The 26,406-nt window shown below is 39.5% G+C and overlaps 1 protein-coding gene across 2 annotated transcripts in view; it reads left to right on the top strand.

Moving 5' to 3' along the window:
* The window catches only part of PPIL2 (peptidylprolyl isomerase like 2), a 74,164-nt gene that overhangs the window by 40,157 nt on the left and 7,601 nt on the right, over nt 1-26,406 (top strand). For both annotated transcript variants that reach the window (XM_059827606.1, XM_059827607.1), the window contains exons 13-16: nt 6,960-7,049; nt 8,448-8,481; nt 17,482-17,599; nt 20,286-20,342. In XM_059827606.1, coding sequence (XP_059683589.1) covers nt 6,960-7,049; nt 8,448-8,481; nt 17,482-17,599; nt 20,286-20,342 — 299 coding nt within the window. The remainder of the gene's footprint in view (nt 1-6,959; nt 7,050-8,447; nt 8,482-17,481; nt 17,600-20,285; nt 20,343-26,406) is intronic.

Here is a 26,406-nt window from a genome sequence, read left to right as displayed (position 1 = left end):
CTCTTCTTTGTGGTTGGGAGTAGAATGGCTCTGCACAGCCATATTGATTAACAGGTCACTTCTAGGTTGTTCTTAAGTGACTAGAAGCTAATATTTTAAACATTTTTAACTTTGAGGGCATAACACCCATGCTTGAGAAAGGAGAAACATTTTTGTGCAAGATGTTAGTAGGAAATGCCATATCTGGATGCTGCCGTCATGTGCTTGTCCTCAGTGCTGTTCTGCAGCAGTGAAGGGGCAGTGGGAGTCCCCGATGTTCCCCGCTGCCCATGCCTGAATGGGACATTCAACATGGAGTTGAGGAAGGTGCTCAGCCACCTCCCTGTGAACCTGTCCCTACACTGTGGGGCTTGCTGCCCTTGGCTGTCTCTGCATGGTTTCCTGGCAGCCTTTGACGCTGGGTAATCGGTGGGAAGGTATTTTGCACATTTGGACCTTTCCACCTCCCCAGCCCCCCTGACAAGCTGCATCTGGGGAGGCAATTGGTTGTTACTGGATTGTGTTGTTTGTTTTTGATGGTGCAGGCATCCCATACCAGCTGTGTCTGCCACTTAGTGATCCCAAACTGGAGGATGAGGCGGGCGGTTTGGAGTTACACAGCTGCTGCTCTTCATCTTTCTCTGACATGTTTCTTGTTTGTACCTTGGCTCCTCTGATGAGAGCGAGGTGACCTTGGGAGGCTGACAGCTACTAGAGCTTCACTGTCTAGTGTGGAAGTGGTTACAGGTTGCATCTTCTGAAAAGATGGAATTTATGTGCAGTCAGTTGCAGACTGACGAAATGCCAGGGAGCCACTGCGGGACCTGTGATATTCCAAGTTTTACAGCTGCTGGAGGTTGCTCAAGTAATTAAAGTTGCATCCTCATTTAAACTGTACCTACTGGTGCTATGTCATGCTTGCTGGCCCCATCCTCATCAACACCCAGCCCTGCACTGCACTGTCTGACAAGCTCCTCCACCCTCTTGTGACTGACAAATTTGAGGTGGGGGGAGAGGATTGTTTTCTTTTCTACCACTGCAATAAATAAAAGTTAGAGGAAAAGTAATGACTGCAGCTAGGGATGATGACTCTGCCTCTGGAGAGCTAGTAGTTAACATTGACAAATTAGATGAGTGAATTAGATGCCTTGTTTAACTTGAGTTGTACTCAGCTAAACTGATTGATTGTCCCTGTATTTGCAAAAAAGTGAAAAATAAAACTGGAGTATGTGATTTTTTTATTGGCAGCTTGTCTAAGCTGAGCATCTTGCTTAGGCTTTGAAAAAGTTTTCAGTAGCATCATTACTGTCAGTACCGTGGAAGAAATGCCTTTGAAAAGTGAAATTTAGCTATCTGCTGGAATCTTTGCTAAATAGCTAATTAAATTATGGTGGGTTTCTGTGTAATGAGAATGCAATAATTCTGCTCTTTGTTCTAAGCAAACTTTGAGGCTTTGAGGTAGCAGAACAGGCAAATGTTTGCTATCAAGTTAGCAATCTGTTACCCAAGGCATAGTTTGCTTGTTCTGATTCTTTTTTAATATCAGTAAGAGTCTGGCCAAGTGTTTTACCCCACAATGCCCTGATGCTTTCATCTCTCCCAGGGCTTTCTCACTGGAACTGTGCGCTTCTGATCATAGATCACAAATTGACCCGAACGCATTTGCTCACTGTACAACCAGATTGAGAATGGTGTCCCTTATATGAACTGTCTCTTTTTTGAACTGAACCACCGTAGGCAGCTGTTGCTTGCCACCATAACCTGTCACCAGCTCAACCCCTCTCGCACATAGGAGACCTGTTAGCAGGAAAGTGGAGCTAGCAGGGGGTGATGTTCGGGTCTGTAGTAAACGTTTCTCCTGCAGCAAATGTCATGGGCTTCCCACAGTGAAATTCTCCCCGTGCTTTTGCAGTGGGCTTTGTGGAGTTTTGGATTTTCTTCTCCCTCTTGCTCTGAAACAAATGGAGTGTGCTCCTAGTCAATTGGTGCAAAGTGAAGTAGGGTAGCTTAAATTGCCTTCCAGTATAGTATTATTCATTGAAACGCATTAGAAACATAGTATGTCCAATTTCTTTCCATGGCCTAGTGGAGGGAACAGACACTTGCACCTGATAGATGGCGATTCCTGAAACTGCTCCATTACAGTTGCCTCTGATGACGCCCTAAATAAAGCCAAACTTTTATTAAGACGAGTTCTTTCCTCTGGGATAGGTAGGCTACAAGGATTGCCGATTGAAAGGGATGGGGAGAACTAAGTTTAAACCTTACCAGATCACCTCGTTATGGGTTCACGCATTAGAAGAGTTGCTAGAATGAACAATTACAAAAGTGAAAATGCTCTATGTGAAAAAAAAAAAAAAAGGTACGTAAATGGACTAAAGCAAAACAAAATCCACCTTGCATTTTAAACGACATCTATGTTAAAAAAATTGCAGGCTTCCTTTGAAGCTTTAGAAATTTCCATCACTAGTTCATGCCTCTTAGTAGCGAAATTCTGGCATTTGTGTGATAAGATGAAGGCTGTACAATGTAATTTTAATTTGTGAGAAACGAGCTTTTCATTATTTATTATTCTGCTTTGAAACATAGGGTTAATGAGCACATATCAAGACTCTGTAGTTTAGTGCAACTACTACAGTTCATCCAATTTAGAGAGACAAAAAGAAATAAAAGGGAAGTGGAATTAGCACAAGGAAATTATACAGATGTGCAAATGGCAGCTTCTGAATGCTTAGTGTGAAATTTCTCTTCAAGGTTCATGCAGATCCTCAAGGGATGGGGCATTTTAAAATGATTAGCTCTTCACATAGTAAAGCCTTTTTCCTCGCAGTCATGGCAACGACTCAGAAGCTCCTCTCTTTTCCCATCTCCCGTACCTTGGCAACAGGAGTGCCGCAGGTTTTTAATCTACTTCTGGTTGGCTCTTCAGCTGCCCAGTACAAATTCTGAGTTAAGGTAACTTCTACAAATGTAATGGCCCTTTTTAACTGATGAGAAGGGAGAGCTGCAAACTGAGAAATCATAGTGACCTGGCTTGGTTAGTCTTACCCCTCAGGCCTCGGGATGCAGCAAGAGAGATGAATTTTGCCTGGTTTGGGCCCACCCTTGCTGGGAAAAAGGAAGCTAAAATTGGGTCTGTTAATACTTATAAGTGGAACAAGATAAAATCTGCATTTCTCCTAGAACTTTATAGTAAGGAGTCAGGGTTTTTTTCTGTTTTGCTTTGGTTTTCTAAATTGTATATTCCTTTCTTCAGTGTTTTCACAGTATCTGTGATTTCACAATCAGTTTCTTGTTACTGTTGTGTTTGCATGGTCATTCTTAGTAGCAATCTCTTTTTTAATTCTGAAATTTGTCCAGGTCTCATAACTGGTAGAGTACTGGTACTTCCATGTAGACTTACCTAGTAAGGGTGTTAGCTACATGGAGACTTAAACATAATCAGAAAAGCATTGGGCTGTTTCCCCATTAAATATACATGTCTGTGAGCCAAGCAAAGCATCTGTGTCATCTTCTGGGATAAGTATTCTTCTGGATTCCTGTCTCAAACCGTTTATTAAAATTTTACCACTTGTCTTGGGTGTGAATTTTCAACAGTTGAAAGACAGTTATCTGGCATCTACAAAATAAAACGAGAGCATAGTTGGAGCAGGAGACTCATTCTGGTATAAATAAGGTAGTTTTTTTCTTACTGTTTGTCATTTGGTCAGGGAAGTGTCTTTAAGCTGAAGAACATCATAACAGAGACACCACGTTCACTTATGTGGGCCCAGCTTGACCGAAGAAAAGGAGGATTTCTCGGGGCTGTCCTACCATACCCTTCAGAGAGAAAAGCCTCCCGCAATTTTAAATTTGACTTCTTAGGACTATCACTGCATCCTTCTGAGAAGGCATTGCAGTAGATTTAAAACATAACCTTTTTTCTGTTGGTAGCTTTCAGATCAACAGTTTACAAAATAAGGTGGCATTTTTCCCTTGAGTTTCTTAAATATATGTCTGAGTCATAGGCAGCAGATTAAACTAATTTAAATAATTTCCTGCTTAATGTTAAAAGGAATAAAGAGGGAAAAGTTAGCTGCTGCTGTTAAGGTCAATTTGAGACAAGAACAGCCACAAGTACAAAGAGAGCCTAGAGCCCCTTGTCAATAACGAGGCAACAAGCAACTGGCGTTGCTTCTTGCACTTCTGCATTTCCAGGTGCCTTGACCATCTCTTCCTCCTTCAGAAATGGTGTGAAGCAAGTGGTATGGAGGAAGTTTCTGAAGAAGGTAGACAGTTTTGCATTCCAAGACTGCGAGTCTGACATCTTTCACAAGATCTTACGCTCAAATAACAAGTCAGGTTTGTTTATATATATTTCTCATCAGTCTTTGTAGTTGGAACAAAGACTTCAAAGACTGGCTATGTTTGTATGGTCAATGCAGAATGTAATTTCATTACTGAGGATCTACACCTTCCCCATAAACCTTAAGCCTTTTTCTCCTGCTTTGGACAGGATGCTGCTTTAAAAAGTCCCTGAAATGTGCTTGGCAGTGTGAGATTTGGCAAGAACGTTGACTGCTTTGAATAAATCAGATAATCTGAGCCAGATATTCTAGATCAACTGCATGACTGAAACTGGGGTTTATTACTGATTGAATGCAAACCTTTTTATTTGTGTCTACTAAAAAGCACTATAAAAGGTAATGGTAATGTTGCTAAGGAACTGTTTACCTGTCAAATGTATCTGTATGATGCATGAGGTGACCATGGGAACCGATTTGGTGGCAATTATTTAAAGAAAACCTTGCAGTGAAATGGCTGTTGCACGTATACTAAATATTTCTGCAGTCACATTTGAAAAGCTTGTTTCTGGGAAAAGATATAATAACTAGAAATTAATTTAGAGAGAAGGGTCAGCATAGGTTCTGCATAAAAAAATACATTACTAGAGCCAGGTTTTTTGATGTATATTTTACAAACAATGTTTTGAAAATAAATAGGAAATCTGTATTGGGTTATCAACATTGTGCAAATTTAAAATGGTTTGGTGTGTATTCCTAGGGGACTCAGTCTTTTGCCCGATTTCATTTTTCTTAAAAAATTAATTACAGGTTGCTGTATTCCCCCCAGAGAACTTATTAACTATGTCTTTCTCTCCAAAGAGTGCTTGGTTCTCATGAGATAAAGTGCCTTAGGCTAAAAGCTTCTGATTCCATTTCTGATTCATAAAGAAATTTTTTAAACTTGTTTTTATCCTTACTGACATTTTTCGTGAGTGATAACTAATAGCACTATGTTAGGGTCAAGGCTGTTATGATATTGTCTTACAGAGGAAGCATACGCTGCACAAATTATTCTTCAGGGGTTGAATTTTACTTGAAAGGTTATGTACAAAGATTATTTTCAAGCATTTATGTCCAATTCAAAGAAAAATTTTCAAATTTGCTATAAACATTGAAACTGTAGGAAAACCTATTGCTTGAAACAATTTTTATGGAATATATTTACTTACGAGTTGCTCTCAGGATGCTACCAAAATACATGTCCTGGTGGCATTCTACCATAAACCCATTATGGAACCATTACCTTTTTAACCTACTAATGAATTATATAGGAAATCTGAAATAATAGCTGGTTTATCTGTGTAGAGTAATTAAGAAGGAATCATTATAAAGAATTTATAATGGCAGGTAGAGTTTGTTTGGATAATTAAGGGACATTTCAGTGTAAATAAAGAGGGATGAGAATGATTGTGTTTCAGACAAGAAAATATTATAGAAAATTGAAGTGCTATATGGTTCAGAATGAGTATTTGTGTAGATCTGCTTTTAAAAAGTTAAAGATTATTTCATCCTTAAATAATTGTAATTGGGTTTGCCTTATTTTTTTGGCTTCTAAGTCACTTCAGGTTGCATGGCTCCATCTCACTGTTTCTCTGCAGCTCTCAGACCAAGAATGATGTCATACCAATGCAAAGTGAATCATTGTCTTTCAGAAAGAGGCTTCAAGTCTTGTGTTTGTTCATTTACAGCCATTGCGACTCATGCTGGGGCTTTACTTGCAAGCACATACAACAATAAGGGTATTTTCAAGGCCTGTAACAACTCAGATTAATTAGATGTATTCTTTTGTAAAACTGGAATATATTTATGCACATAATCCACAGTGGCGCTGGAAAGCATGTCCAAGTATAGAAAACAGGCTGTTCCTACACTTGTATTTTGTATTTGTATTTGTACATGTGAAGGTATTTTAGTATTGCAGGGAAGAGAATCTGTACAATTACAGCGGAAGGATAATTAGGTAGACAGCAAAGTTTTTCAAAAGGTACTGTTTGAATGCCATGGCTCATAAATTCAAATAAACAGCTTTAATTTGCACTGTAAAAGCAAATTAGAAGTTGGCAATATATTTAGCTTTTTTTTTTTTTCAGATTTTTTAAAACAAGTTGTCTTTTTTATTTTTCCTTGTGGGGTCAGTGGAGTCAGTCCCATTTTTAGTTCTAAGTGGTGAAAAGGACCAAATGCTTCTTCCCAGTTAGCTTCAATGTGCTCACTTTGAAATAGTGGAGCAGAGAAGTCAGGTTCTTTCTTACTCAGGGAAGTTAAGTTTTTTCAGTGCTAGAAGTCCATCCCCCTTTGGAACAGGATTATGATACACTGCTGGAACTAAGTTACTTGAAAGTCTCTGAGCTTACCTGCTTTCACCATCATTATGTCTACTGGGAGCTCACATTATCTGAGCTAGTGTTCAGTACTCCTTTGCTAATTGGAAGGTCTGGGTTTAATTTATTTAATACAGTGTGTGTCTCTCCAGTACACCTTAAAAGAGCATATATTGTATCTTTTTTCTCTAGACAGAGACTCATTCCTCTTCAAGAGTCCTGCATGATTGTTTCTTTGCAAGGCACAAATGAAAAGTGATTCTTGTAAACAGTGCAGTGACCAATTTGATTGTCTAAAGGTATTGCTTAATTAAAACTTCTGTTTGTCTTTCAGACACCCCGAACATGTGAAAACTTTATCAAATTGTGCAAGAAGAACTATTATGATGGAACAATTTTTCACAGATCAATTCGTAATTTTGTGGTGAGTATTGAACAAGTCCTGTGTAATGCACAATATGTGATGTCCTCAAGATATTTATTTAGTTTAATTCAGGTTTAGTTTCTTCAACGCATGACAACTTCCAATAGATGTATATTAAATATACTATCAGAACTAGGATTGTCCTAACTTACTAAATTTGTACTTACTAGTCTTAAATAACAACTGTCTCTGACTCATACTGTCACTTGGAGCATCACTGCATTTAGTAGTGCTTTTGCTGGCGTTCCAGACAAAGCCTTTGAGAGTCATTGCCTTGGCAAGGCTCTTGTTATCTTCCCTAAGCTGTGGGTGGGTGGTTAATGAACAGAAGGAGAGAGAGAGAGAGAGGGGAATGCTAATTTGGTTAAGTAATACTGTGGCCTGTTGAAATCCCATTCAGATGAAACTTTAGAAAGCAGCTGAATTTCTGTTTCAGGTTGTGGTACTTAGATACTGTCAGATCATCCTTTCCTGAATGTGCTCCGAGACAGGTGCCCAGGCTTTCTTTGTGAAGGAGTTAAAGAGCACCTAGTGAACTAGAAAGTTGACTTTGGTAGTCAAATATCTTTACTTACATAGGTACAGTCCAGGCAGCTTAGGATATTGTAGCTGTCCTCTAACTTCCCTTCAGAAGAATTAACAACCTGATCCTGAAGGCAGTGCACATCTTTCAGGGGACATCACTGAATGTTACATTCCATCCTGTCATCCTAAAAAAAGCTTTTTTTCTTTTGACAGGACTCTATATCTCAGTTCATAGTTAAACTCACAATCAAAATTGTGCTTGTGTGCTATTACTGTGAAGCTAGTCATGGCATGCTCCCTCTACTGGCATTAGAATATAGAATATTATTTCTGTACATCCTGCATATATATACAGTGATTAATTTTGTTGCCGAAAGGTTGGTTTCACATGGGGATTTTTCCTACTGCAGATAGTGAGGGGTATACTGGGAAATACAGATTCAGATATAGAAAATCTTCCATATTCCCTCATTTCTTGCCTTCCCATCATGTGAAGGATTGGTAGCACAATGTAAAGCCTTTTCAGTTCCAAAAGCAATGCATAATCATTTAACAAGCAGTTATGAACCAGCACATAATAGAAAGGATGATCTGGTTAACCCATTTGAGACTGTTTATTTTCCCTATTTACCCACAAAAGACCTAGTATTTTTATGCAACTGTCATTCTGCTCTTGAATAAGTAATGTAGGAGATGACAGCCAGCTGATAAAAGAAGCTCCAAATAAGTAGTAATGGTTTCCTTGTTGCTAACTTGTCAACATGACACAGTATAGAAGGAAGAAAATTGAGCAGAATTGGTTTTTATGGCTTGAATTTAATGTCTTTCACACAGATATATATGTAACTTACTGATTTTATTTAAATTCTGCAGATCCAAGGAGGTGATCCAACTGGAACAGGAACAGGTAAGATTGAGTTTGAATCAAGTCAACTGTTTTCACTTTGTGCACTGTGTTGCTACATTTATTTCCAGACAACTTGTAGATTAAATTTCTCTAAATGATGATATGTGGTACATTGTGAGTATTTCTACTTTAAAGCAAAGGTTTTATTGCTATGTTTTTATGACCATTTTAACTATGCTCAAAATTTCATCCAATATATTTTTGGTCTAAAACTTGGGTACTCTGCCATGCAAAATTCTTATTGGGTCTTTGCTTCCTTTTTCTTCCAGAAAATAAATAAATGAAAAGTATAATGATTTTACAGCTGGCCTTCCAGGGCAAAGAACGAAGGAAGAAACACATTCATGCAAAGCTGCTTTCAAATTCAGTGTTAATGAAATACTTGAGACCTGCCTTGGAATTGGTGAATGGCCAGATACCATCTGTTCTCCCAGCTAGTTGCCTTGTACAGCCCAAGCTGCTCTTTTTCTAACTTTTAGGGATCACTGTTACTAAATTCTTCAGCCTATTCTTTCTCCCTTAGTTGGAGATCTGCATAACAGTCATATCAGAAATGGTCAGGAGACATAGCAGCTGAAGGGTCCTCAGAGCACTGCCCACCACAGTAGATATGTCATGTAATATCTCTAGTTGCTGCTGTAAATTTGCTCATTTTCCACTTGCACTTTTATCTACCCACTTGTAGATGTCACCAACCTCCACAGCTCCTCGCTTGGTCCTGTGTGGTTCTGTGCATTTTTATTCTACTTCACATGTGTCACTTGTGTATGCAAGTACTATATATTCTTCTCTGTGTGCTCACAGGTCATCCAAAAAAGATGTCTTTGTAGTTGTTACGTACTTTAGCTCTGTTTACTTTGTAAATAATGTTAATGTGAGTTGCCCAACAGCTTTTCTTCTAGTGCATGTGATAATCAATAGTTACATACTCTTATGGTTTGAACCTAGTTAAAGGTTCTGTGTTTTGATGGCAAAAGCCAGTTAACAAGATTTGTTACCATATATGCTTGGGCTGTCAAAAGAAATGTGATTTGGTTTTGTTATAAGGAAAGTTTTGGTTCAAATCCCAAAAGACATAATTAGGAACATCTTTTAAAATGAGAAATTAAAGAGGTGTCAGGAGATGGGAGAAATTTAATGGGTTGACTCAGACACCTTTCACCCTTGTAGGGTGGAGTTCAGATCCTGCGGTGGAATGAAAATTAACTTGCTGGTGTCGTTCTTGTCTCTATTTGTGCAAATGGTAGCAGTATTGTAAGACAGCACAATTAACAGTTGGCAGAGGTTTGGCAGTGCAGCTGCATTGAAGGTCAAGACTCAGCTCTACTGGCAAAGCAAGTAGGAAGTAAGATGCAAATAAGCCCATAGGAGAAAAAACCTCCTACGTATATCCTTTTATTTAAAAAAGAAGTCTAATGACTTCTAGTCTTTTCCATCTTCTTTTCCTCCTTGTCATTTTTAATTAAATATTAATATATTGCAGGTGAGATGTCTTGCAAACATCTGTCAAGACTATTAAAGTTCTAATAAAATGGGCAGTGTACACTTAAATAGATATGAGTGTTGCAGATTTTTAGAGACTTTGCAATTATTGTAGAGTCCAAATGATGCAACTATCTTCTTCGCAACTGAATGGTTTTTATTTTTTGAAGGCAGCTGAATTTTAGCTATCCTTACTTTAATCACTTATTGAATATGATAATATCACAAGAAAATGTTGTAAATGGACAGCCTGGTGGGCTACTAGATTTCTCTTGAACTATCGTGCCTGTGTGTTTAATACTTAAATGAATCCTCTTGGACCGTTCACAAAGTGCAAGTAAGTCTGTCAGGATTTGTTCCTGACTACCTGATAGATCCTGGGCACTTGAATGTGAGGCAGAAATTTCACTTGTGTTTCTCAAGCCACATGCTGTAAGAAGGTGGCCAGACCCAAGATGCCTGTCTGGCTTTATGTTCTCTCCGCAGCAGCGCAGCCAGAGGAGGGTACAGCTTGGCAGTGGTGTAAGACTATGGCAAACATAGTGATGCTCTCTTAGGCTCCCATGGTGTAAAAATTTTGGTCCATTGGTTTGTGCATTATTAATGTGATCACAAGCATTCATGTTAGAAAAGCTTTGGAGTAATGCACTGGGATTCAGTACTTTGTGCCTTTTTTACCTGGGTCTTGTATGTTATTTGCAGCATAAATTCCCTTTTTTATTTTTTCTGGCAGATGGAAGGAATTTCAGTATTTCTTTGACTCACTGCTTCTTAGAAAAAAAATAAAAAGATGCATCTTTGAAAGCTAAAAAGTCCATAAGATTTAATGGTCTTTAGAGGTTTACTGGGGGAGTAAATAACTTGACTTCTGTAATATCAGAGAAGCATGTGAGAGTAGAACAGGGCTTTCTTCCCAGATATTTCAGTTAGCAATAGGGAAGACTATTTGGAGGTTACCTTTTAAACATCAATATTTTAAACTGCCAGAATTGCTTCTGTTAGAGCTTTTTGCAGGAAGACTTCAGAAAAAAAGAACATGCTCTGATTCCTCTTCCACACAGAATCTTCTGCTTTAACTGAAATTTTCTGGCTAAGAGGTTTGGGATGGTTTTTTGTTTGGTTGGTTGGTTGGTTAAAAAAAAAACCACACCACCTTTTCCAAACTGGATATGTGGAAGGTACATTAAGCCTGTATATATTTTTGGTTTGTTATATTTATTTAATTATTTCTGTTCATCAGCTCAGGAACTAGAACTGACTTGTTCAAAAATCTTTGCACCATTTGGTTTCTGTTATCTGACATTCATCCCATGTTCAGCAACAGGTGTCAGGTTTATGGTTGCAACACCCAAATGCTTAGATGATCACCCACTCCATTGCTAACTAAGCCCAGGACCGTCCGGCTTCTGGGTGGATTTGGGCACATTCAGTACAACATGACGTAAGGTTACATGTCATACATACATAGACTGCAACTGTGCTCTTGGCTCACCTAGATAAGTGTGCTTGTGTTTTGGAAACATTTCACAGATGTAAAACGCCAAGCTGGTTGTCACTGACTGTCCACTTCCACGGCTACTCCAGCTGAACAGTCCTATCTGTGAGCAGGGCTGATTCCTATTTATTTTTTATTTGTTATGCAGCACCCCACTGTGTCCTTTTGAGTCTCTTGTTAGGCTGTCATAAAAGTAACTGTGATCCAGCAGGCACGTGAAGGACAACTGATTCCTGGTACTGCAGTTAACCTTGAGATGGAGCAGGGTGGAAATTAGCATCTATGGCATCTGGGAAAAGAGTGGGAAATAGAGTTTTACCTTAGCTTAGCTGGCAGACCTGCATTGCCAGAGCAGTTAGATATACAGTCCTGTAAGGTTGGCGCTTATTTAGAGGACCAAATTTTCTACAGCCTTCAACTTAATGTTTCATAAGACTACTGGGAGAAATTTTACTGTGCTGCAGCAGCTTATTTCTTGTCTAACAAAATAACCACCCATAGAGGCAGTATTCCGAGCAATAAACTGAGTCATGGTCATTCTTTGTAATGATTAATTATTTGAAAATGAATTTTAGATTTGTGATGTATCTCTTTTCCCGCTGTTCATAACAACTAAGTGGTTGAACATTGTGAGTAATTCTGTCTAACTCATGCTGGTGCAAGTGGAGCAGCTGCTCTGTATTTTCAGTGTTCCAAATAACAGAAAAAAATTTGCATGTAGGAAAAATAAGTTTAATATCCTAACTCTTCTGTATGAAAAAGGGAAAAGATGCAAAGCATTACATTTTCAGTGGCCCAGGCATTTTTCAGCTACTCTTACCTGCAGCCTGTTGGAAGGTCTCATGAATCAGCTTGTCTGTGCCTCTGTCCATTTATGAATCCAGGAGGGCACAGAGGAGGTATATAAGAGCTGTAAAAGTTCAAGATAAAATACCGCTGGTAGATGGGAATTGTATTTTGGTTGGCAAAGAGCAGAGCTCCTCTGAACTGTCTATAGCAAAGGACTGTGGACAAACTTGGTCAGTTCTGCAATATGATTTCCTAACAAGGCAAGTTCCTAAAATGTAACCACTTTTAGAGCCCCTTTTCTTGCATGATTGAAGCTCAGCAAAAGGACAAAAGCAAGACATTGTTATCTAGCAATATACTCCTTTTTGATTGCAGCCCCTCTGAAAATCCAGCCTCTGGTATGTGGGGTTAAAAATAACATGTCCTCTTATCTGAAGGGAGAGAAGCACTTACTGGCTGAGCTAAGGCTTTCATATTTGCAACATGATTCAAGAATCTCGCTTGGAAAGCTCTAAAGAAGTGTCAGATGTTATTATGTACCTTGTTGTTCCAAATGACAAGAAGAAAATTACAGAAAGTAAGGCATTATTTTTGTGAATCAGAGCCCTCCCACTTCCTTACCACTGCTTAGCAATTTTTATGCCAGAAAAAGGAAGGATTTATTTAAAATCACAACTGCCATGAATGATGATTCCCAGCCCACACCTGGTTTTTGGAATGCTACATTTCTGAAGCTTTAGATGCATCTCTCAGCTCTTTGCAAGAAAGTTGGACAACTTCTGTAATTTTACCCAAAAAATTACTTTCTGAAAAAAATGCCTTTAGAAGCAACAAAGACTACCAAAGAGTAAGCTGTTTTAGTTCAAAAGGCCATCTGAAAACGTGTCTTTTTCCTGTGTAGTTGCTAATGTGTGATTCCTTCAGATGTCAGTTTAGATCTATTCACCTTTTCACTATCAGCACAAGATGCAGATATGAGACTGCATAACTAACTGTGCTTCAGTTACAAGCTAAATATATCTTGCCACTCTGGATAGCCATGGAAATGATGAAAACAGTCCAATTTTTTCTATGAGCTGTGTGGTCTGTTTGGTTTCATCTCTGTGTGAGAATTTGGTAAACACCTCTTTAATTTAAGAGAATTTTTCTCTTTTATTAAAAATGTGGGGAAGTAGCTCCCAGCTGCCTTCAATTTTGAATCTTGTATATCTTAGTAGGCATGTGATTTTTATTTTACAGAATTGTGCAAAACCTTCTTCCAGCTCCTGAAGGCTTTGATGTTGCACAAGATAGATGCTGCTGTTAGAAGGCCAGTGTATTTCCATGGCCGATCCCAAGTACATTTCCAGCTTTGTGCAGACAGGAGACCCACATGTGCAGGGTTCTAAATACTGTTCCCTTTCGCACTCCCAGCACCAATCCAGCCAGTGGCAGCACCCGCATGGGGCCATGTCTGCTGCCATGTGAACCCCTCTGATTTTTAGCACCAAATTTTTTTCCAGCACTTTTTGTAATAGGATCCCAGAAACATTTGCAAGTCCAGTAGGCACACAGTTCCACTGTGACAGAAGATAATCTTATCAGGGAGTAAGCTGAGAGGAAGGTGAAGTGATGGGCAGTGCTGCCCGCTGTGAATCTAACACCCAGAGTCAATTCTTGTTTTCCATGGGCTTTGCTTGTAGGCTGGTATGTCAGCTTTGGGGTGAGGTTTTTGCATCATTGTGACTCCATATATAGTCAGCAGTGATCGGTGTCCTCTCAGAGGAAGATTTGGGGAATATAAGGAGGAGCCTCCTCTCTTTATGGTATATACCAGCAGTGTAACATGGGAGTGCTAGAGCTAGACAGTGCAATGGTCCCACCTCCTCTGTCTGTCTGCATCCATTCTGCTTTCAGAAAATGGGGAAGATGGCATAGCCACACCTCCCAGCTGTGTCGAGAATAAACACAGTAAAATCTGCTAGATACTTCTGAATGCCTCCTAATTATTAGTAGTAGGTTTGGAGCCTGTGAGTTATTTTTCCAAGTTTACATTGAGCTCTACTGTAGAGAGCAAAATGTAAAGATCTAAAATTCCTGTTCCAGACCCCCTGGGTGAGCATTAGGCACTGTGCTGCCATGGCAGTAAACTAACGAGGGATCTGTACTTAATCTTCAGAGAGAAAATGATTCTGGGTTTCAGTAACTTAAAAAATGTATGCATTTAACTCACCATCTTCTGGCTTGCTCTGTCTGGTCCTGCTTCAAGCAGATACTTGAAGCCTGGAATGATTCCAGAGGTTAGCAGGAGTATGACAAACGGCACATTCAGGCTATTTTTAATTTAAGGAGAATACATTTGGGTTTTTCTTCTTTTGGTTTGTGTTTTTGGTTTTTTTAAGTAGTCTTAAATTAAAAATTTGGGTTTTTTCTTTAAAAAAACAACAAAAAATCCCAAACTGTTCATGTACTGCTGTCTCACTGCCTTTGCAGCGTCTCCACTGCCCCTTACCAGTCTGTGCTGCCAGGCCTCCACAGACACTTCAGCTATGTCCTTTATAGGACGTCTGGCCTTTTAGGCGAATGCTGCACAGGCCATTCTCTGTTCTTGCCTGCAGCTCCCGGGCAGACAGAATTAGCCTTGGAAACAGCTGTATGGCAGACAGAGAGGGAGGCAGGGACTGGATCTCACGCTGTAACTATCTACTAAAATATTAGCACTTATTTCCAGAGAACTGGAATGAACCAAAGTTAGCCTTCGTACATATGAGATTAATTCTGACCTGCAGCGTATGACCTGAAATGAAATAATACAAAAATAAATATTCCAAAACCTAAAGATCATGGCTCGTTGCTCCTGTCTGCAAGCTCTTGGGTCTGGTTTCTTGTTGTGCTAGGAAGAGAGACTGTCTCTGTCATTCACAATTTTTTCTTTTGAATTAATTTTTCTGACCAGCGAAGGCTTCAGGGTTGATTCCACCCTCTTTCAGCAGCTTGACAATGCTGTAATTCCAGCATCTGCTGAAAGCATATGAAGGGTGTAACGGACTCAAGGGTTTGTCCACTTGCTGCTGTGTACCATCACAATGGCATGTGTTCATGTTTGCATTATCATCTGAAAATTTCTAGACAGCAAACACTCGTCTAGGTTAGGACTCATAGCAAGTGCATCTGCTTTACAAATAGGAGTTCCTTCAAGAGGTCCTTTGAAAGAAAATTATGTATTTCTGTAAGGGAAGTCCAAGTGAAGTTTGTTACTCCAGCCGTGGCAGAGAACAGAAATGCAGGGCCTGAAGCAATGGCACCGCAGCGGCGTGGTGGTACAGGCAGGGAGCCTGTCCCCGTTGCTGCCTCGCCAGGCCAGACCGAAGAGGAAAGGTGAAAACTGTGAAAGGCAAAGAAGGAAAGAGAAAGAGTGCACAGAGCATAATGCTGTTGATGGGCAGTGGGTCTGCAGGCTTTGCAGGTGTGTTTCTGGTTTCAGACAGCACCTGTTGGCATGGAGCCTTGCTATATTCTGAGTGTAAATTGTTTATTTACTAACCTATAAGAACTTTATTTTTCTGAACAAGGTAGGTAGCAGGCACTGCACAAGTAACTTTCTTGGCAAATAGGAACACACAAGGAGATTCATTAGCAAAAAAAAATTACTGGCTTCTGGTAAGACATTTTCTAATAGGTTGAATGCTTTGGATTTGGCTAGAATAGCTGGGTCTTGGATTAATCTTCAAGACAGTAGAGCTGGCCGCAGCTGTACCATATCCCTTTCACCCACTACTGGAAGAGATTGGCATTTGGGATCAAGCTGATGTAATTTAGCTGATCTTAAAATAGAAAATATTTATTTTTTTATTAAGATTGCTGAAGTAATCACTCCTCCTCTACTCCTGATTACAGAAAATCCCTACAGGGTTTGTCCCCTTTTGCTGCCTCTTGTCAAATTGCGGAGCAGGCAACACTAAACTCTATTAATAGATCTTTTGAACATGGTTAATTGGGTTTTTAAGTGGGTCAGTTTCTTCCAAAATTTCTTGCTTACTTAGTTCCACTTGCACTTGCAGCTGTCCACGTGTGATGCTTTGTTTTTGTGGTATCATCTGAAACTTTTTTCTCATTTGATGCACTCTTGTGATTTTTTGCATAAGGTTTTCAGTAGGAGCCTGTTTTATTCCTCAGTTTTATTTGCTGCTTGCCTGTGCAGTTGTATCACCAAATTGCTTTTCTGTGTTACATGTGCAAATAGCCATTGAGCGCTGCAGATCCTTTACTGACCTCCTGCTTTGCAAGTGATACAGTTACTCTAGAGGATTCTTGAGCCACTTCTGCAGATGGACCAGTCTTGCTGCCTGTTTGGATAGTTTTGTTTGTTTTATTTTTAATACTATCCTAAGGTGAAATATTTTTTCATGGTTTGTCAAACAAGATTATGTATTTGACTGTAAAACTATGACTCATCTCAGCCTTCGTTTTTCTTATTAAGAATGATCCTGGAGGAAAGTGCAAATGAAAATGTCAGATCTGTCATAAATAATGTAAAAATGACAGCCAGGAGGAGAGGTATCCCAGACCCTCTTTCTATCCACAGACACAGAAAAGAAATCAGTTTTGGAGGACTGGGTCTGTGGCTTGTGCAAAGTTTTATCATCCTTTTGACTTCATTGCATTTAAGTATTTACATCATGCAGGTATCTAGTCCAAATATCTAATTTTTGCCTTTTATTTTGGAGGAATATGTATCATCATTCTTCATTGTTTAGCCAGGAATTAAGCATTTGCGCTTATAGCTCCTATTCTTAGTTGATTCTATTAATGTATTTCATCTCCCTGATATTTTATTTCCAGAAGCAATGCTATATCCAGAGTGCAATTAAACTAGTAATTATTTGCTTTGTGTTTTGTCAGGAAGCCACTTTTAAAGTTTTGATGTCTCAAAAAAGAAAAATTGTGGTGGACCAGCAGTAAAAAATTAAATCCTTGATAGTTCTTCAGCACACAATATATAATGCTGTTGATAAACAGTCTGGTCTGTTGCAGTTGATAGTGTGGGGGCACAGAATTGTGTTGGCAGTTACAAACATCTGATTTCAAGGGCATGCTCAAATACTAGCCTAGTGATAGGGATGAGGTAAGAATATATTATACACAGAGTGATCAGAAGTGCCAGAAACCTTGAATTTAATGTCGGTGCCTGTTATAAAATGTAGTGGGAAACTAATGAAAACAAACATTTCTTCTATCATCTTTTCTCTTTTAAGGAGGAGAATCTTACTGGGGAAAACCTTTCAAAGATGAATTTAAGCCCAATTTGTCCCACACAGGACGTGGTGTTCTTAGTATGGCCAATTCGGGACCCAACACAAACAAATCGCAGTTGTAAGTAGTCACTTGCTTTTTGTGTTTTATTGTTTCCCTCTAGACATTGTGTCTTACCCTGTTAAGAAAACAAATGACATTTTACAAGCTACTCTTTAAAGTTCAGTCAAGTGAAATACTCTGTCGAGTGCTGCAGATTGAAAGCAGGGTAGCTACAGCTGCTGTTACCCAATCTAAGAGCAAAGTGAACCACGGCAAGAAGACCTGTAGGTTTATTATATGATCATTAATTTGTCTTTTCTGGTTTTATGATTTGAAGTTTTTGTTCATTTTTGTTAGCGTCCCCCCCACTGTTGTCCCTGTGAGATCATTACACCTCTCCACTCTGTTTAAATTTAGCCCTACATTGAACTTCTTGAAAGGGCTTAATGAAATGAAACATGCTCTATGGAAGTGTTGCTTCTTTTTACTTGGCTGATTTTAAATAAATGAGAACAGTTCTGCACTGTTGAAATGTGTAGAACCCAGACATGGCAGAGTGCAGAATCTGGGATCGAGAATGACTTGGTTTTCTATGTACAAAAGCAGAATGAGGACTAAAATGACAAAAAAATGAATGAAGAAGCAGGAAGAACAACAAATGAAATTTAAAGATATTGAAGTTGTAATAACTTTCTTTATGTGTAACATTAATATGGGTGTTTGCCTGCAGTCTTTTGAAAATGTTCTGTGTCACTTTGAGCCAACTATTTATTAGTTGCTGTCTAAGTACTGCAGTAGAAAAAAGTTGTATTGGGAGCCCCAGGAAGGAGAGTGAGAGTGTGTGTGTGTACACAGTACCGTGTGTTGGGACTGGGGAGGGAGGGAGGGGGTTCTTGGTGTTGGTCTTCATGATGCTAAGTATTACTGTGGCTTGTAAACTACACAGTAGCGTGGTTAGCTTTAATTAAACGCAAGTGCTTGTCCCAGGGCCTTTAATAGGCTTACTCACATACTTAAGGCTAAGCACATGTTGGGCAGTTTGCAGGATCAAGTTGCTGTAGAGCTTATTTTGGATTTGAATGTTATTGCTGGCACTCAGGTGCTAAATTAGGGGAGAGTAGAGACTTTTTTTTTTTTTTAAAAAAAAAGGGATTCTAGAAACAGAAGTTTGAGACAGTTCATGAGTGATGTGCCATATTGAGTCACATCATCTGCTGCTGTAAATGTGATCATATGTTTCCCTAAAACAAATGAAATATGAAATTCCTTTATATGTGAAGTCCTTGAGAGACTCCAGCTGCCCATATTTGTAAAGGTTCCTAGGCAGTGTTTAGACACTTCTGGCAATTGTTGTGACCTTAGGAACTGGGTGAATAGCTCTCCCCATAGGTGATAGACACTGCAGTGCAGAGTGAGCTGGATCCCCTGTGTAAGGTGATGCTTGAATAATGCTCAGGACTTCTCTTTTGGGATCATCCTGAGTTTTATTAATTCCATTGTCCTTAATTTTATTTTAACTACGGTGATGGATGAGAAACTTTCTCTGTATGTTTGCTACTGCTCAGATTAACTTTTTTATTAGAATGCTACGTAACTGACCGCTTAATAATCTTAAGTATTGGTTATCTGGGAATAAACGGGTGCAAAGAACTCATGCACAAGGCTAAGTTGTAATGTTTGCCCTGTGTAGAAGTTTGCATTCTGCACAGCATCTCAAAGTTTTCCTAGGGCAAGCTACGTCTTAATAGATTGTCTGGCACATTGCAGCCCCTCCGACCTGCAATCATATAACTTCCTGAGGCAGTTGCTTATATGGAAAAGTGCTTTTGGAATGCTTATATATTTTTAGCTGTCTCTAATGTAGTGTAACATGGAATGCTTATACATTTTTAGCTGTCTCTAATGTAGTGTAACAGATGGAGACAGGGAGGAGAGCCAGTACTGCATGTCCAGCCAAGATGGGCCATCGTGGTCTGCAGACCACAGTGTGGAAACCTCTGTCTCATACGCTTGTAGTCCAAGTCTTCCAAAGAAGCATTAAGCTTTAGAGAAAAGTTTTAGTAGTAAAAGTTGCTTTGGATTTGTATTTTAGTTCCCATGTTTAAGTTTAAAAATACAACCCCAAAAATTAAAAGTCCAATTAATTAAAAAATAAAAATCCAAGTTTCACAGGTTTTCATTACTTTTGACACTTTGAAGTATTCTTCTGCCATATTTGTATCTGAAGCACAAATTTGTTTTGTCCAGAGGAGAAAGGGATCACCGACAGGCCAATTTAATGGAAGAGAAATGCAAAAAGTAAATATCCTAAAAGATAGAAGTTTACACTGGCAGAGGACTGTTGTGTTATATGACTGTATTGCTGGATACAGGCTCCCAGTCATGCACAAGAAATGTACTTCTCCAGCAGGATGCACGTCTCTCTGTCCTGTGTGAGCTTCCCAGGGTCTCCTTGGCCAAGGAGGCAGATGCTCACGTTAATTTTGGACTTTGCGCAAGTCACCATGCTTGGACTACTGTTTAGGGATGTTAGTAAGGTATAAAAATGAGAAGTCAAAACTCCAGAAACCCAAGATGAAACCCACAAAACAGAGGAGTTAAAGAATGTTTGGCCAGTGGGCCTCCCAGAGAAAAGCTGGAGAGGGAGGGGGGCTTGCCTTGTCTCAAAGAGCTGTTGCATACGCTGTCTGGTTTTAAGCATTGCTGGCTGTTGTTGAGTGTCAGTAAGACAATATGCTAACTGTTATGTCTTTATTCCTTCCAGCTTCATCACATTCCGCTCTTGTGCATATCTGGACAAGAAGCATACAGTTTTTGGAAGGTAAGTGAAGGATATTATGAACAGCAGTATAGCAGATATGCTCTGCTGTGTGTCTGAAGCCTGAAGAGAAGAACCTAGTGACTCTTGCAATTGAACTGGAGCAAAGTCCTAGCTCACAATCCAGTTCTCCTGGTCATAAGTAGGTGGACAACATCGCATCAGTGTCAGTCATCAGACTGCCTTTTTTTCTCCTTCCATCACTGTAAGTTGCCTTACTTCCCTTCTGTGGTGGCCCTCCAGGGAGTCAGGAACAAAGTAATCATCGTCCTGTAACCAGCCATGTTAATATTTGTGCATGCTAATTGCTGGGACACAAGAGACTACCCCTTCAGCACTGCTTTCATCCACTTATGAGCTGTCAACTGGGAAATTAGTCATGACAGGGCTGCTCTTCATCATGGCATAGAACATAGAGCTTCTGCATAGGTTAAGTCTTTTGGCCTCTTTTATTATTTTTTATTCTATTCGACTTCTTTTATTCCTGACAATTATCATGGATGTAAAATCTGTATGTTTGTGTGCATGCATGTGTGTACATACACACATGTTTGTGTGTGTGTATATATATATATATATGAAAAGATACTACCCATGCCAAGACAGCAAGGGAACTTCATTCCTTATAAAGAAGTCTCTTCCAAAAGTCTTTTCCAGTCAAGTCCTCACATGATAAAGATCAAGGTATTTGTTACAGAAGATATTACAAAATCTTTGTTACAGTTTGTTCTTTGCTTCCTCTGCTGCAGGTGCATGGTATTTACCAAGTCATGCATAGCTGTTCTAGCAAGTGCCTCGGTGCAGATGGCAGGAAGGGGGATTTGACTAGCCTGCTTCTTTGGTAGTTCCTGAGGATTTTACAACCTTTTTAAAATGAAGACTTGGGTTTTATTCTTTTCATAGTTTTATCCGTTTGAAAGGCAGCGATTGAAAATAAATGCACGTGCTGTTTATTTTGATTGGATGTCATACAGTTGTACTGTACAATGAAAGTGATATATTTAATCCATCTTCTCTGCCTGTGAGTTATTGAGGCAGAAACTGCCTTCATTTTAAACAATTATTTCAGTGCCATTAGTTCCAATACTGATTCTGCAATAATTGCACCCTTTGAAATATATTTCTTTTTCCTTTCTCAGGTCTGTCCTATAGAAATTTAAAGTTCCCTTGTCATTTGGCGAAAGCAAATAAATAAAGCAAATTCTAATACTGAAAGCTGAGAGCAAGTATATTCTTGGAGGAGTTACATTACCCATATCTTAAGATTATTTCACTTAAGCTACAATTTGAGTCCTCCTTGCAAAAATCCCATTAAATCCCATACAGTAAGGATGTTAACCTGAGCTTGCCACCTCATCAAATAGTATTTGGGTTAGGACAGCTCAGCTGAAAATGTGACTGTTCTAGAGTTCTGGATGCAACCTGGCTTCAGTGAGCATCCTGTATAGTCCTCCAGTGTCTTTGCTGTGTTTCCCCAGGGTACTCCAGTTTTACCATAATTCACCAGGAAAGAATGTAGAGAGTAGCTGAGCTTACTGCGGTGCAGGGAGTGTGCTCCCAAAAGCCTTCGCACCATGTGTAACATCTTGAGTACCTGATGAGCAAACTGATGTTTCACACTGTATATTGCCCTTTAAAGAGGAAGTACTTCAGTCCAAGTAAATCTGGTTAAGGGTATGTAGCGGAGATTTATGCAGTTGTAGCAAAGACACTCTTAGTCATCTTTGCTACTGCAGAAATCTGAACTTTGTTGCCAGAATAAAGAAGTGATGCTGCTTTCTGAGCACTGCAAATATTCTTAGTTGAAATACAAAGGAACAACTTGACTAAAAATGTTGGTTTAGAATCGTGTTTGGCTCCCTGCATGAAAACTGAGTGACATCTTCATCTGAACACATAGCAGGTGCATGTTACTCTGGACTTTCTTGCATGTAAAGGAAGATTAATTCAAAGAATGTAAAAAATGAAAATGCTGGAATGGATGCATTCCAGTCACTCTGCATTTATCTATAAATTGAATACTTGAATAATTGAGTTTACCTACAAATTTAATATAAAAGGCTGATGTGTGCAGCTCTTAAGATCTGTATTGTCATCAAAATTCTTCAGGTGTTTTTACCTGCATTTGTTTTTAAAAACCATAAAAGCCAAAAGATTCAAGAGATTGTACTTCTAGTGAAACTCCAGCTTCAGTTTGCTATTTTAGATCCTGGGTGTTTCCGGGATTTGCTGACTGTATCTGATCTTAGACTATATAGTACAATAATATCTGGGAAGCATATCTAGGAATAATATCTAGGTTTAAGAATAGAATGAACCCATGAAGTAAGAATTCTTTGTTTCCATGAATGTTAAATTGAATTGTCTTAATTGGATGCTTACTGGCCTGTTGTGACTTTCATATAGATTTGAGGATTACTTATTTCAGTTAATATAAAAACCTAAATACTCTGATCTCTGCTGTACCCTCAGCTATTTCTATGTGGCTCTGGTTCATGTTAGTGAGCGTCACATATGTATCTTTGAGAGCAGAATTTGACCTGTTTGTAATTTCTACAGAACTTTTCCGTAGGCTTTCCATACTTTGGAGAACAAAAAAGAGTGAAAGAGCGACCATTCCCCACCCCACCCCTTTTTTCTTTTTCGGTCCTGTGTGGGATGGAACATTGAAAAGTTCCTTCTCTGGAGAGCTGCATCTTATTCATGTCCCCACTGGTTTGAAACACAATTTTTGCATAGTAGCAGCTATTAAAAGTTGGATATTTGGCTGTTAAGTATGTTTGGAAAAGACACCAGCTGCAGGCAGTGGGACTCTGAGGTGGCACATGTCTGGCTTGGTGCACTGGAATTTTCAAGGCTCAGGAGAAGGCTGTGGCTGGAGGACAGGGAGGGCATCTTGTCATGATTGTGCTGCCCATCATGGCAACAATGAGAACAGATGTTACTGAAAATCAAGGAGATAATTCGGCATGGATGGGGAGCAAAAACAAAGGCAGAGAGTGCGAGAAGAATGCCTTCCCTTGGAGGTGTGTTGCAGGCTGCATCTGCATGGATTTCCTGCTCTAGCAGAGCTGCCTAGATTAAATTAGTAATTACCATTTCTAGTAATTACTATTTCTCCTGACTTAGAGAATGCTGTAATTAATGTGAAAACTAACTGGTGGCTTTTGTTGGCTTCTAGCTGGCTGGTAAGAGGTTTAATTTAGAAACCCAAATAATGTAAACCAGCCGACATGCATTTGCTCTGCACAGTGTGGATGAGAAGCATTTGCAGGTGACTGCTGCACAGGGAAGGTCCTGTCTGCTGCTGTTGTGGGTTGTCTGTGAGGGGGCTCCCTCGTATCCGTGCTACAACTGGGAGTTCAACTGTTGCGTGAGCTGTGTGAGCTCCAGGGATGTTACCGCTAAAGCACCAGTATAGGCTCACATTCCTGTCTGGCATGCTTTATGAAATTTAGATGCAAGCACATCCCATCCATGTTGTTATTATATTTGCTATTACTCCAATGGCTCACAGCTCCTATGGGTCAGGGACCTGGTACATTTGCCCTTTACAAGCAGAAATAAAAACATGATCTGTGTCCCAGAGAGCTATGTAAGTAGAAAAGAGACTGCATATAACAGGAAAGTCACAATAGGTGACCCCTTTCAGCCTACCTTCCACCGACAGTTTGCACTTTCTTCAGAACCAAGGAAAAAGAAAACCCCTGGAAAATGGAAATGTCTTTGTGGATGTTTTGGGGGAGCCTGTTCCAAAGCTAAAGGGACACATGAAAAAGTGCATGTTTAAAACAATCGTGGAAGGTGATCGAGCCATGCTGATCAGCAGGAGAGGAGAAGTGCGCTTTCTGAATTTTGGGTGAGATTTAGGACAAGTAGGGCATGATGGGCTTAAAATTGAGGGCAGGTTGCAGGTATGTGATGTGATAAAAAGAAGGCAATAGAGGGAGCAGAGAGAAAAGTGTTGTGGTCAGAGTGGCAAAGCTGGAAATGATCTGTGCAGCAGTTCAGTGTGTTAATTAGAGCATCACCTGTGTTTGTCAAGAACTGAGAAAAGGATGTGGCAACTGAGATAGGAGATGAGTATACGGAGGTCAGTTTTCCCCTTTGTACGTGGCTGCACATATCTGCTTACGCAGATAATTTTTAACTGTCTCTTGAGGTTTCTGCCACTCATTCTTCAATTCTCTTGCTCCTGGAAATAAGGAACAAGGTGGTTTGGGAAACCTCAGACTTGGTCAGATTGGAGGCACCAGTCAGTAGCTGACATGCACTCGGCTTAATCTTCTCTTTTCTTTCCTCCTCCCCTTGCCAGATGCTTTTGTGGAAGAGAGTTTTCTTTCCTTGGATAAGTATCACTTTGTATTAAGTATTCCTAACCTGTTTAATGCTTTCTACTGCAATTCTGTAGAATGGGGCAATGAAAGTAACTCTTGTCCTCTAAAGTAATTAGCTACGTAAAACAACTACTAGGCATTATTCAGTTACCCAGGTACGATTAAATAAGGCACAGTGTCTGTTTCCACTTGTAACATTCCCGGTATGATTTGAATCGGTGAACCCCAATGGCTTCTAAGCTGGGAAACTCTTGTTGCTCTTCTGCTTTAATACATCTGAAGAACGGAGAAACTGTGTGACAGCAAAAGAGCTGATTCTATTGTTGAATCTGTGCAGGGAGCCTGACCTAATTTTGCACTGCAGAGTCTGCTCTCCAAGCACCAGGATAAGAGTGAAGAGCCAGGTGGGAAAATAAACCAGGCCTCGGTGTGGAAGCCATGGCTGTGATTTCATGTAGCATACGAGGACTGGGCCGTCGGAGCTGCATGAGGGCTGCTACCGTTTCCAAAACAGTTGTATGATCTCTGAAAAGGAACCTGTGCCAAAGCAGAGGAGTCCTTACGTGCCAGGTTCATCTGTTGAGTCTAGTTTCAAAATGCATTTTCCAAGTTGTTTTATTTTTTCAGCGACCTTCTTTACTGTGTCTCACCTGCTAGATTAAGCCCTTATGAGAGATTGAGATGTTTCAACTGTATCCTTGGTGCAAGTTCAAATTGCTTGCTCCATTTCAGATTGGGTGTATACATAGAAAACATTTTGTCCTGCGTGTACCTGTTTGTGCATGTATATACTGTTCTTTCTGTGTGGGTATATAAATGTATGTACTCCTTTTTTATAAAAATAACCTTGAGGGCAGAATGTGTTTCCAAAACAACAATGTTTCTTTCTGGTTTCTGCCTCTAGTTTAAAGCATTTTTTTGAAAAAGTCCAGACATTGTTCTTGTGTCGTCTTCTGACCAGGAAACTCTATCGTCCTGGACCACTGCCATTCCCAGCATTGCATAAGGCTTAATTCCTATAAATCTTCTAAACAAAAATATGAGAAATAGGAAGTCCATGTGTGAATGTCTGTGAGACTGCTACGGACCTGCAGTTTTCTTTGGGAGCAGCACTAACTAATGTAGCAGTGAGACTTTCATTGGCATATTGCAAATGGCTAGAGCTTGCTCCAGATATTTCACTTACACTTCATGCAAAGACATTGGCAGTGGTTATGAAGCAAGGTTACTAGTTTGCATAAAGGAAGTAAGATTTTAAATAACATCTCTAAATTTGAAATGCAAAGATTTCCAGTGCTAACTTAGTTCCGTTTTCAAGAAAACAGAATTGCACGAGTAAGGGCACATTTTTGTTTTCATTATTATGCTAACAGAGAAAAAAAAAAAAGTACCTACCTTGTCATGCATGCTTAAATGTAATGCAACATTTATTAAGCTCCTCTAAAAATACAACAAGCTGTCTCAGGGATGCTGAGCTAAATATATAGTTGAGATCATCATTTCTCTGTTCAACATCTACTGAAAGTACACAGCAAACCCTCAGTTTCACTGGTTGTTCTAATGTAAATGGTGTCTTGAAGGTATCATCCTTTCCACTGTAGGATGTCATCTGAACATCTGTTTAAACCTCACTTGGTCAATTTAGGACAAAGCATGTGTGGCGCCTTATAAAAGGAATAGAGCCAGAAACAGTGAAAAAGATTAAACTTGTTTCTGCCTTCCCTTCTCTG

This window comes from Gavia stellata, chromosome 21 (assembly GCF_030936135.1).
Source record: "Gavia stellata isolate bGavSte3 chromosome 21, bGavSte3.hap2, whole genome shotgun sequence".
NCBI classification, from domain to species: Eukaryota; Metazoa; Chordata; class Aves; order Gaviiformes; family Gaviidae; genus Gavia; species Gavia stellata.
This window is presented reverse-complemented; position numbering and strand designations above follow the sequence as displayed.